Consider the following 12642-nt stretch of genomic DNA (forward strand, 5'->3'; position numbering starts at 1 on the left):
TTTTCGAACCATCCCATGCTGCCCAGAATTAAGGCATGTGGTAAAACATGGACTGGAGTGGAGTGGACTGGATTTGTAAAACATGGACTGGATTGGTAAAAGGTGGATTGGTAAAACGTGGATTGGTAAAACGTGAATTGGTAAGTGGTGGATTGGTAAAAGGTGGATTGGTAAAACAATAAATGAAACAATAAACTTTATTTTGTTTGCAGATCCTTTTCTTTCTCTTTTTATCTTGATTATCCATACAGTGATCCGATCAAACAATGTCAATGGTATACATTCCAAATAATTCATTCTTTACTTTTACTATTAATTCACTTCAACATTAACTGTGACAAAATCATAATAAGCAATAATTCCCTAGTTTTCTTTATATTGTATCAGAACGTAAAAGTAATATTTCCGCATTAGTTCAACGACAACAACAACAAAAAAAGAAACACTGTTAACACTGTTGAATCAAGAAAAGTTTTACAATAATGTCCAAACGTTCGGCCTAGTAACGAAACAACAGCAACAATAAATGTAAATGTGACGCTGGTCACCTCGCTAAACCTAATACAAGATGATGAAAAACCTAATACATGATGATGCTCCCCTGACCCGACAGGTGATCTAAAAAACCGTTATACTCTTAGCTGTGAACTAAAGTTAGCGCGATTTTTTTGCATCAATTTTTTTTAAGATCGTAATCGTAACCTCTTGCAGGCGCAAAAAAAAAGCTGTGATAGAAACGCTTTTAACAAACGTTGTTCATTACTTGCTTAATATTTACATATATATCTCGATAACGGGTGATCCAATCTAATAAAGCCGCGCGCGTCTGAGTTTCCGTCAGACTAAACCTCGCCTATGTTTTTTCCTATTCTATGACGGAGACGCTAAAATTTTACACCAAACTGCTTACTCAATGTGATAATAATAGAAATGACAGGCCTGCACGGCTCACTGCGTTATGTGGTGTACATTTTTATGAACGCTGCCTTCATATTTTTGCCCTAACGAGCATGTCCTTAAGAGATTGTCCTCTCTTGTAGGATATAATTGGCGGATTTTTGAATATGTTTCTCAGCAAAGGCTGATTTTGTATGAACTTCCAGTTTTGCATCAATATATTTTTAAGGTTACGCACCGATGGGTGGTACGTTGTAACAAAAGGCAAGATTTGTTTACGAATTTTTTTCTTTTGCTGTAGAGCCGACTGTCTTCCGGCGAAGTTGACTTCTGATAACGTTGTCTGTATCATCTTGTGGGGGTATCCGCACGCTATGAGGCGCGATTTTAATTTTGAGATACTTTTTTCGAACGTTGTTTCAGAAGAATTTGTTCTCAGTAGTCTGAGTGCTTTGCCTTTCATAAAACCTCTTTTAACACCCAAGGGATGGCTCGAGGTAAAATGTGTATACTGAAGGGTTTCAGTAGGCTTGTAATGTGTACGGATGTCAAGGATCGATTCATTTCTGAAACGTTCTCCTTTAAAAATTATTGTGTCGAGAAAGCTAGTCTCGTTCTCTGAAATTTCGGCCGTAAATTTAAATAGTAGGATGGAATTTGTTAGCCTGTTCAATGAACAGGTTAATTTCCTTTTCGTCACTATCCCACAATGAGAAAATGTCATCAATAAAACGTTTCCATTCTATTGGTTTTATTTTGCTTTGACTTATCATTTTTGTTTCAATATCGGCCATAAAGATGTTTGCAAATGCAACGGCCATTTTTGTACCCATTGCAGTTCCATGGGTCTGAAGGTAATTTTTCCAACAAATTGGAATGAATTTTCCTGAAGGATAAGTTTAAGCCTTTCTTTGAGGTAGTGTAACGGTATAGGAGGTTTATTGTTGTGGAATGCCTCGAATGCTGTGCATACTGTTGTAATACCCTCCTCCTGTGGTATATTTGTATACAAGCTTGTTACATCCATTGATACTAAGATAGTATCTTGAGAGACCTTTGTCTTTTCTATGAAGTTTACGAAATCCGTTGTATCTTTTAGATACGATTTCTGTTTTTGTGCGATGGGCTGAAGTAATTTGTCCACAAAAGATGATAATCTTTCTGTGGGGCCTTCACAGCCCGAAATTATCGGTCTTCCGACCGGATTTGGTTTGTCGATCTTAGTAAGGGTGTAAAATATTGGTATTCTTGGCGGATCTCTCTTACCAATCCACGTTTTACCAATCCACGTTTACCAATCTACCTTTTACCAATCCACGTTTTACCGATCCACCTTTTACCAATCCACGTTTTACCAATCCACGTTTTACCATAGCAGAAAGGTTGATTTTGGGAGAGCTCGGATGCTAGTCGGACGCGAGGAGCGAGGAGCGAGGAGCGCGGCTTGTAGAAATGTTTATAGTTAAAAGCAATAATTGCGAGTGCGATTTAGAATATATCGCTTTTACGGCCAAACGGCAGACGTGAATTTCGCGTTTATGTTCTCTTTAAAAAATTAGTACACAGACGAGGATAGTGCACAATAATTCTGACCTTTGATGCTAATGCACGACTACTCAATTTTTCTGAGAAACTGAAAACAGCGCGCGGCAAATATAGGGTAAACTTAGTCACGTGGTAATTTCTACTTCTTTCATTGCAGAACTAAACTGTGCCTTTATACGACAATTATAGTTCACCAGTAAATTATTCCTCAGTCTGATTAGTTTCAATTGACTGGATAGTGTTTATCGGTGGAGAGCCACTTCCAAGTTATTTGAGGTTGAAACAGGTTCTGCTTGTTAATTAAAATGGATTTCAGTTTTAAAATCACCAAGCAACCGTGAAGTGACTGGTCGGAATTTTCTTTATGAAAGCAACTTTCTTATGCCTTGAGTATAAAACGTTTTCACCTAGGTTGTATACGTTAGCCAATTTCTCAACGCGTTTTTCTTTGTTATTAAAATGACGAAAAACGCTTTAAAGTTCACATACATTCAAATGAACTTGTGATATTTAGATGTAAAAATTTTTGATATTGACTTTCATTGTTGTAGTTGTATTTGGCAGGTTTTGTTCCCCAGTGACCAGAGAAGAACCGATACACTTTGTGCCATAATTAAATACCCGTCCATTTTTATGGAAATACACCGATCGATACCAAGGTTTTATTTCATCGTGTCGACCTGAAACTCTGATCAATTTCACTCCATCGCTGAACAAGGATATTTCATCCGTGTTACTTGGTTCTTGGCCGCAATTGGATTTCTGTAAGTCTGCTCTTTGGGTTTGTTATTTTTCAGTGTATTATGATTACTTATTGGTCTGGGTTTACATTTGATATCAAAGGAAGGTCGCACTCACTGTTCCATGAAAAACAATTGTAAAATAAGTAGAAAAGCATGGCACTTAGTTGAAGTTTCAAAGACACGCTTGGGATGCAAAATAATGTGCAACTCATCAGTTAAGCTTGTATTTTAATCTTAAAATGATTAACAATAACTGCTACCAAAAGCCATTAACCCCTTTTCAATCGATGCAACCAAAACTCTGACTGCGTTTTGCAATTGGTTGTTTCTTCCATAATAAACCTGAATATGGTAGTTCTACGCATCGAAGGAATAGCGTTTTTCAACTGGACACGAAGAGGGAAACGTTGCGGGCGTATGGAACACGAGTTAGACTCTCAAGAGCACCAAACGACAACATTTAAGCAAAATTCTTAGCTTTAGTAGATCTGACCGAGTACTTAAATTTAAGTCGCACAAAAGTTTTAAGGAACTGAGTCTTATCCCTCGAAGTAACAAACTGTAATTGGCCGTTGCGAAAATGTTAAGTGAAAAATTTACTTCCCCGAAATAGAAAACAAAATAAACTAGTTTTCTAGCCGGTTGATTGGCTTAGCTGCCATGGTATATGAGCCATTATACCATGGCCGAGAAATGGTGACCATTAAATTGTCTTCTGGTTGTTGTTGCACAGCGAAATCAGTAAGATCTAGCAATATTTCTTGATTGTTTTTAATAAAACAATTATTCCACTTGCGCTTGTTGCATACGAGATGACATCTCATGTCCAACGTGTGCTCGTGGAATAATTGTTAATTATACAACAGAACTAGTACTGGTCCGCGGAACTGGTCAAACCTCTTACGTATATAATTAACTTATCTATTACCCAAGGGGTTTTTCCTGACAGCCTAAAAGTTACAAAGGTCATTCCAATATTCAAGCAAAGTTCTCAGTTGCTTCCCAATAATTATCGACCAATTTCTGTGCTTCCCGCCTTAGGTAAAATTTTTGAAAAATGTGCCTTTAATCAATTGATGTTCCACTTTTCTTTTCATAATCTTATTACCACCAATCAGTATGGCTTTAGATCAGGAATACCACTGACTGTCTAGTAGATCTAATTGGCGAAATCACCAAATCTCTTGATGCAGGGAAATTTGCCATAACACTGTTTTTACTAGAGATCTTAGTAAAGCCTTTGACACTGTCAATCATCCAATTCTCTTAACTAAACTATCTTACTATGGAGTTAAAAATAATGAATGGAATAATGAATAATCAATGGTTCAAATCATATCTTCATAGTAGGAAGCAAAGAGTGTTTGTTAATGGTGTTTTTTCAGATACACAATACTTTTATTCTTTTATTTTATTTATAAACTTCGCCAGAGGAGAAAAAATAACAAAATGAAAAACCTCTGACAGGAGAGATCTCACAGAACACTGACCTTGTGCTAGTTCATTAACATGTTTTCTTTCAGAGGCTTCCAATGGTTCGTTTCGTTGTAAGTCTGTTCGGAAAGACCTTACCCGCCGCAGAAATTCGGGTTAGATTGTGAGGAAAACCAAAGGTTTCTTTAACAAACGGCCACCACAAACCTTTGGAACGATGACAAACTATTTTCTTCTGTTTTCGGATGGGTGAATACGTTGTCATCAAAAAGTTAAAAAAAAGCGCCAGCTTTCTTGCTTTAATGTTCTCGTTGGGTACCATGTTTCTTATTTCATGACCGAGCTTAATTTTTCTCGTCTTTGTTTTTTTTTTAGCTCACAATGAATTTTGCGCATTGTTGGTCATGTTCAAGTTTCTCAATCAGCGAATACTGAACCAAAATTGTCTTCATATGCAATAGCTCATCACGGCTTTGTATCCCTTCTCACTAGATCTGTGTTGGCATATCCGTCTTTGCTTTATTCAGGAATGGGATGCAGAGCTCTTGGGATATTCTACCCACGTTCTTTGAGCAAAAGAACTGTTCTTCTCTTTGTTTTTGCCATAACAACTTTGTATATCACGATGGGAATTTACCATCTCATTAGAAGAACGAGATTCAGATTTAGCGAAAATGACATAAAAGATTTTCACCAGCAGTGGTGTAAAATGCATAGATGGCGGGAGGACTGGGAAGGAATGGCCAAACCCTGTGACGGTCAAGTGGACTGGGAACAGCGGCAAGTAAACTCCGAGTGGAGGACTGATGCGAGGAGCAGTTTTATCACGAAATGGGAGATACAGCCTGCAGGTAAAATAACATTAAAATATTTGCTGACAAAATTTACGACAAATAAATAGTAGGTTTAACTTGGCAAGAGATTCTCCTGGATCCCGCTTATCAAAAGGATTGCCTAAAAAGATTTTTCAAACTGAATCTGTTTCTATCGATTACTTGTTAGCTTTATGTGCCAAACTTGTCACCCTATCTAGACCTGCTTGCTTTAGTCTTCCGAGGCCGGTGAGGTGGAAGGGGTGGAGGAACATTGAAACTTTAAGGTAAAAGTTTATTCGCTTGATCAAACCTTCTATCTTCGAGGTTTCTCTATATTCCTCAGTTCAATTTTTATTCTGACCATTCAACAACTCCATTCATATTTACATCCAACATTCTTCTTCCTCTGTACACAAAAAACAACTGAGGAATAGAGAAACCGTGAGACTAGCTTTCCTGTATTAACGTCACAGCCCTACCAATCTCCCCTTCTTGCGTCGTATTGTACCTAACAGGAAGTGAAATTTGACGTTGCTTGCTTACCTCCTTTTCCCTTAACATTAAATATAAGCTACCGGTAGAATTAGATGAATTCCATTAACCTCTGACTACGGGAGACCACGCTACTCAATACAGCGGAACAGTATCAATTTTTTTGCTGGATCGAAAGAGGATGTTTTCATTAGCCTTGCATGTAAAATTTTGTGTATTTTTTCATGATTTGATGGGTTAAATAATGGTTGAGTGAGAAGTTTGCCATTTATTACGCTCTTCAAATCTGCAAAAGAAGAGCTCGAAATATGATGAACTGTTCCGCTTAAGTAGTTTGAAAATGAACTATATACATTATATTTATTCTTAGGCCACTTTAGTCGTTTCTTCATCCAGTCCGTAACAGGAGATGGTGTTATTAAAAACTTTGGCGGCGACGCCTGGAGAGTGTATATCAGACAAGGCCCAGCATCCCTTGCGCCGCAGGTGTGGGACCATGATAACGGACAGTATGAGGTGGTGTTCTTGGCTATGGAGCCTGGTCACTACTCAGCCCAGATCATGTTGGATTTCACTCTTTGCGACGGTTTACGTGAGCCGCCAACAGACTGGTTCATCAAAGGTTTGGAAGATTAGCGATTTGTGTATAACTTTGAAATTGTATTCAAAGGGCAGATTCAGTAGAGAAGAAATGTTTTGCACTTGAATTTGAAAGATGACATATATTTGTTGCACAAACAGGAACAGTCCAAGGAAAATACCAGCTCCATGGAATCTTGGGATACATCGGCGATGATTATATACTGGAGCCCCTGGGAGGTCGAACTACTTTTACTTTCTCTATTCCAGAAAGTGTCGACGCCACCACTTATTTTTCTGCTGTTCCAGGTAAAACATTTCAACAAAGCCTGAGGAATTGCATGAGAATGAGAAATTGCATCCTCCCATTACAAAAAAAGAAAACTAAACAAGATGCATGAATTCACAATTTTAGAAAACAAAAACCTCTGAACAGAAATTAAGGGTACTACCATATGATTTGGGTAATCGGTCAGACAAGGCAGGGAATTATAGACTAAAAGAAGTCCCCTTTTTCTTCTAAATAGTCAAGACGGCGAGTAAAGCAAGCGAAGAAGCAAACCGAGCCTTTAGTTTTTTATCCTTCCCCTTGCTCGGCACGTGATTATATGCTCGCACTATAGCTCTTGATTATGATGAAAGTGACTGCTAATCAGCTAGCATGCGTGCTTTTTTCTGCTCCGTGTTGTTATTAACTTCATCGATGCAAATGAATGGATTGAACTTTACGGCAGGTCTACGCATTGTTACTTTAAGTTTTTTATTTTCAATGAAAACAGTATCGCCTCAGTGTGGAACCACTTGCAACCTGTTACAGGACGGATTTGGTAGATGGATCAACGGTCTTTGGCTGCCCTACGTTCAGGGTAAATTCAAGTAATATGTATTTCTTTCTAACAAACCTTTCCTACCAAGTAAAATTTATGTTCCTGTAGTACTTGTATATAAGATAGAAATATTGATCGCGGTCTCTTTAAAATGAGAATTAATATGACTAAGGTCGCGTTCGATTGACAGGACTGTCCTAATCACTTACTTGATTCGATTTCAGTGTTCGAGGATTTAAGTAGTAAATAAGGACTGTTTAGTCCCTAACCAATCAAGACACGGGATTTTACCACGTGATGGGAATGGACCAATCAGCGTGAAGAAGTGTGACGTCAGTCCTTATTTACTACTAGTTTACATATAGTTCAAAAGCGGGGATTATGAATGCGGGGCAAAATGCGATGTTTTTATTGTGAAAGTTAGTTTTCATTCATATGCATTCAAATCTAATTTTCACATGAAAAGCTTCAACGTAGCCTTGTTTTTATAATGAGGTTCGCAGCAACTCGGAAATGGCGTATAGAGTGTGTGCACGACGGCCATGTTGGAGGACCGAAACAATACAATGAGTTTCCTTTGGGAAATATATTATATTTTTATGCAAATATCTTCTATTGTTTTAGTCCTCCAACATGGCCGCCGTGCACACACTCTATTACCAGGGTATTTCGTTTAAGGTGCATGCTTGCATTTCTTTAAGTTGTTTATCAATAACGAAAAGGCTTGCGTTATTTTGAGCCATTTTAACCTTTCTTGTCTGCAAAGGGATGTATATAACAAACGAAATATTTTGACACAGTATTTTTCAAACAGTAATAACCTGATAAGGATATCACTGGGAACCGGATAAATTACTGATATAACTTTATGAAATGATATAAGCTTTTACGTTGGAGATGGAAATGATACTTTTATTTTTATTTTATTCGAAGTTAATTCTTTTTGTTTCATGGCAAGACTACGCTTCAACAAAAGTAGCAGAGATATCAGTCAAGCAAGCAGAAACTTTGTGGATATATGGTGACTCCGTGGCTCAAAACTTCTTGAAATCGCTCGTAAAGCGAGGAATATGCAAGCGATATTTCAAAAAGTGTAAAAATTCCCACATGTGGATATATGAGGTATGGAATTTACTACAAGGATTGTTTGTTGTAGCTGATCCCATAAATCTCGTTTGTAAATAAGTTCTCTTAGTATTAAAACAGGGTGCAAGGGAGTCAATCAATAACGTGCACAGTAGAGCTTATTTCAAAATGACTTCCATTTAAAATTCTTCTTTTGTTCGTATTCAAACTAGCCCGAATTACCTCGTTCGTAAGCTCAAAAGAAAATTTTACTTTGAACGAGGAAAGACGGACTAATTTGCATGCAAGGCAAAAAAGTATTAAAATGGTAGCCATTTTGGCACAAGATTTAGTCACTTTTTTTTCTATTAGAGTGGTTTTCATTTGGGCGTAGTAAAACCAAAACCAAAGTAATTAATTTTACTAATCTCTCAGTTAGTACGCGCGGTGTGATTGGTCAATTTTTCGGGCCGTATTTCACCGTACGACCCGCTAAACTTCAGCTAGTTTTCCTTTGCCGCGCACCTGATTATCCTCAGAGATATAATAAATATCTTATTAACCTCGTTTTCTCGGTCTGTACTGTAGGTTACGGATCCTCGTTTTTTCCCGCTGATTTATGGCCCCAGGGCAAATAAATCAAATGGGAAAAAAATTCGGTCGGTAACTTACAGTATGAACCTCGAACTCGGTTAAGCCTGCGACACACCTGGCGATTTTCTACGCCGATCGCTGCGATCGGCGAAATTCGCCAGGTGTGCCCGGTGCAGTGATTGCGATTTTCGCCGGTCGCCGCGATGGGCGTATAAAATCGCCAATATCTGACATGTCAGACATCTGCGATTAAATTCGTCGGCATTCGCCAAGTGTGCCCGTTTCCGCGATATTCTACGCTCATCGTTGCAAATCGCCAGTAAAGTCAACTAATAAGGTTGGGCAATTTTATCGCATCACTTTTCAAAACGCTCCTCGATGGAGCCCGGGAACAAGGTTGAATTGCCACATGGTCGCGATCGGCGAAAAAAATCGCCAGGTACGGTGTGTTCGCATCAATTGGTGGCGAAAAACGCTTGCGGTTTTCGCTGGCGATCAAATTCAGCGCGATCGGCGTATAAAATCGCCAGGTGTATCGCCGACTTCAGTAAGAGCTATATACTCTGGCCAATCACAGCAGACGTAAACAATGCAATAAACCAATCAGAACTCGTAGCAAATAGATGTAACAGGCGCCAAGCGCGAGATGACACATGCGAGCAAATCACTGATCCATCAGTCAATCAGTAAGTGATTGTCAACTGCTAACTTGGCTGAAAACTATACAGCGAAAAATAACCATTCCTTTAAGGCCGTAATTTGCTTTATGTGGTAACAAATTTATCAGGTTGATGATGAAATCTTTGTATGTAAAGACAAAGATAAGGGTAACATAGGAAAATCTTGACGCATCTCAGCTGAACTTAGAGCCGCCACTCTGTTGGTATACCTGTGTGTCATTCGCATTATAAACCACAGCTTTTCGTATTAAATTCTTCAGCTGACAAACGTGCAAGAGGCCAAATCAAAGTTTCAACCAAACGACTTTAATGAAACTGTTATTCTTCAACACATGGCTGATATCCTCGATTCTCCTGAAATGCAGACTCAGAACAGCTTCTTTCTCTTCAATCTTGGCGTGCATTATTCTATATCGCTCAATTTTACGACATACAAAGGCCTTATAGACAACTTGGTGAAACTTATAAAGAGCAAGATGAATCACAAAAATGAAAACATGGCAACTCCTGTATGGAAGACAACAACATCCATAGAAAAGGAAAAGACTCATAAAATGTACGCAGAGCTTCGGAAGAATGTAACTCATTGGAGATTTCACACGCATCAGGTAATGCAACAGAGTTTAAATACTTCTTTGTTGCGCTATTATTGCCTTTCTGCCCGTGTTGGTCTTAGTATCAAGTCAGCTGACGTCACATTAGCGTGTCAATTTACAATTATCAATTCCAATAAAGGTGATGATCATCTTATCACTATGATCTTTTCTAAATATAGTACTTGTTGTCTTCATTGGTAGATTTTATTTTTAGATTATAGTACTATTACTATAATTATTATCATTATGCGCAATGTACGACGTATGAATGCATATGACATTAGCCACATATTATTAATATTATTATTATTATTATTATTATTATTATTATTATTATTATCATCATCATCATCATCATCATCATCATCATCATCATCATCATCATTATTATTATTATTATTATTATTATTTTTATTATTATTATTATTATTGAAGTTGTTGTTGTTGTAACTGTGGCTCTTATTTGTTGTCTTTTTTCCGTTTTCCGTTTTTGCATTTGGCAATTTTCAGAGCCAAGTGACAGATTAACCTTGCTATTTACGGCGCGCTATAGTAACTTTAGCAGTTCCCATTTCTTTTCTCAATCCACGTCACTGACTTACATGCAGTGTATCAAATATAATTTGTAGAACTTGTCCACAAACTTACACTGGTCTTGCGTACAAGAAATTGTACTGGAGGGCAAGGACTACATGGTTACTGCATGCATGATTTAATCCCCTGTCAACGTTTTGTGTTGCCTTTTTTTCAATCTTTCAGAGGCTGGAGTTGTTCCATAAGTATGCGGTGAATGCCATGTGCAAAGCTGGTATTCCTGTGCTGGACGTGTATCCAATGACCTTTTCCTATCCTAATGGCACACTGGATCACGTGCACTACGATGAACATGCGCAAAGGGCAGCTGAGGATCAGCTTATGTTATTCATTCAAGAGAAAATGAAGACAAAGAAACAGGAAAATGTTAACAGATGAATGTGACACGCAAATCCAGCTTTGCTTACACACTCGTCCACAGAACAGATTTGGAGAACAACAAATTAGCTCAACGAAAAGGAATCTACACAAATACAGCTAGAAATTGCAAGACTACTAATAAAGAAAAATAATTGTTCCATTTGTTCAAAATGCCCAGGCATTGATATCATGACCATTAAATAGTGATGTCATCTTATAATAACTATTCAACCGAAACAGCGGATTCAGCCCCCCTCCCCCCGCTCTAAAACTCCGAGACTATTAAGGATAGGACAATGACACTTGAAGGATGAATAGTACGTCCGAAGATGTTTCTTCTGAGGTCCGCAATCAGAAGTGATGACGTCATATGACGTACTTATTATGCCATGATTGCCAAACAACGGCCATATTTTATCCACCATCTTGGATTTCTGTATTTTCCCAAAACATCAAGAAAGCCCCAAAAATGAGAAAAAAAAATTTACACCAATGATTGAATATCAACTTCAAAGCCTGCTTTCAGTGGAAAGTGTCAATGAACACTAACCGACCAAATCAAATTGTTTCCAGATAGATTTCTGAAAAAGTCGCAAACTTTCATGGCGTTTGCTCAAGTATTAACGAAGGTATTCTGGTTGAAAGCCACCGGAGGCAGAATCCTCTTCCTGGTCTAGATAGGTCAATGGAAGAATGCCTTTGATGGTTTATGTTCCCACTGAAAGCAGAACGTTTTGTTGTTTGATTGTTTAGCTTTCCGTTGAATCTTACTTAGTTAACCTTTGGACAAAAGGGATGTCTTTATAGTGGTATCTTTACCCTTAATGTTTAATTTCCTTTCCGATTTGGACCTACTAAAAGTAAAACTTGCTTTTCCGTTAGATTTGGGGGAGGGGGATGAGATCAAATAAACTAACGTCCAAGACAAAAAAAGCAGGGTGATGAACGTTCAGGATCAACTTAGCTTATTGTGTTCAACAGCTCGGAACAAAGATTACCTGTTTTACCAGTCTAATGATCATCGGTAAATGGAATAGATCTGTTATAATGGATGTAAACATGGACACCCTGTCGAAAAATGCATTATGGCATTTTATGTCTAAACTAAAAGATGAAATTGAAAATATTTGGTATAAGTTTTGTTTTTGTTTAACTCCTTACCACATTTTGGTGCAGAATTTGTTTTCCCATTACATGTAGGTAGGTCGTTGAATTCATATTCGCAAGGAGAATCCATGCGATTTTTGTAAATTATCCGTAATCCAGCCTATTGGCTGCCAAGGAAGTTTAATAAAATTTTATCTCTTATTTCTATATTGATCGAATTTGTGAATTATTTTGCGTTTAACTGTCTCAAACCTTAGCCGATTAAAATTAAAGTCTCCGCTTACCTGTAGCCTCACCAAACATTTTTCCACCAG

At 37.8% G+C, this 12642-nt stretch overlaps 1 protein-coding gene across 1 annotated transcript; it reads left to right on the top strand.

The window, feature by feature from the left end:
• The first annotated feature begins 2533 nt into the window (after positions 1–2533).
• LOC146456415 (uncharacterized) lies at positions 2534–12547 on the top strand. Its single transcript, XM_085092628.1, has 8 exons — positions 2534–3206; positions 5112–5470; positions 6297–6548; positions 6668–6814; positions 7285–7371; positions 8291–8454; positions 9932–10279; positions 11027–12547. The coding sequence occupies exons 2-8, from the start codon at positions 5149–5151 to the stop codon at positions 11237–11239; spliced, it is 1533 nt and encodes a 510-aa protein (XP_084948754.1). The 5' UTR covers positions 2534–3206; positions 5112–5148; the 3' UTR covers positions 11240–12547.
• Positions 12548–12642: the final 95 nt, after the last annotated feature.

The sequence above is a fragment of the Pavona decussata genome, unplaced genomic scaffold (genome assembly GCF_977016875.1).
Source record: "Pavona decussata unplaced genomic scaffold, jaPavDecu1.1 SCAFFOLD_254, whole genome shotgun sequence".
Taxonomy (NCBI): domain Eukaryota; kingdom Metazoa; phylum Cnidaria; class Anthozoa; order Scleractinia; family Agariciidae; genus Pavona; species Pavona decussata.

Bases quoted from the DNA above. Each gene is read 5' to 3' on its own strand.
- LOC146456415 (XM_085092628.1), top strand. From the start codon at position 5,149: ATGGGATGCAGAGCTCTTGGGATATTCTACCCACGTTCTTTGAGCAAA. The intron at 6,549-6,667 runs GTTTGGAAGATT...TTGCACAAACAG, and splicing joins AACAGACTGGTTCATCAAAG to GAACAGTCCAAGGAAAATAC. The intron at 7,372-8,290 runs GTAAATTCAAGT...TTTCATGGCAAG, and splicing joins TTGGCTGCCCTACGTTCAGG to ACTACGCTTCAACAAAAGTA.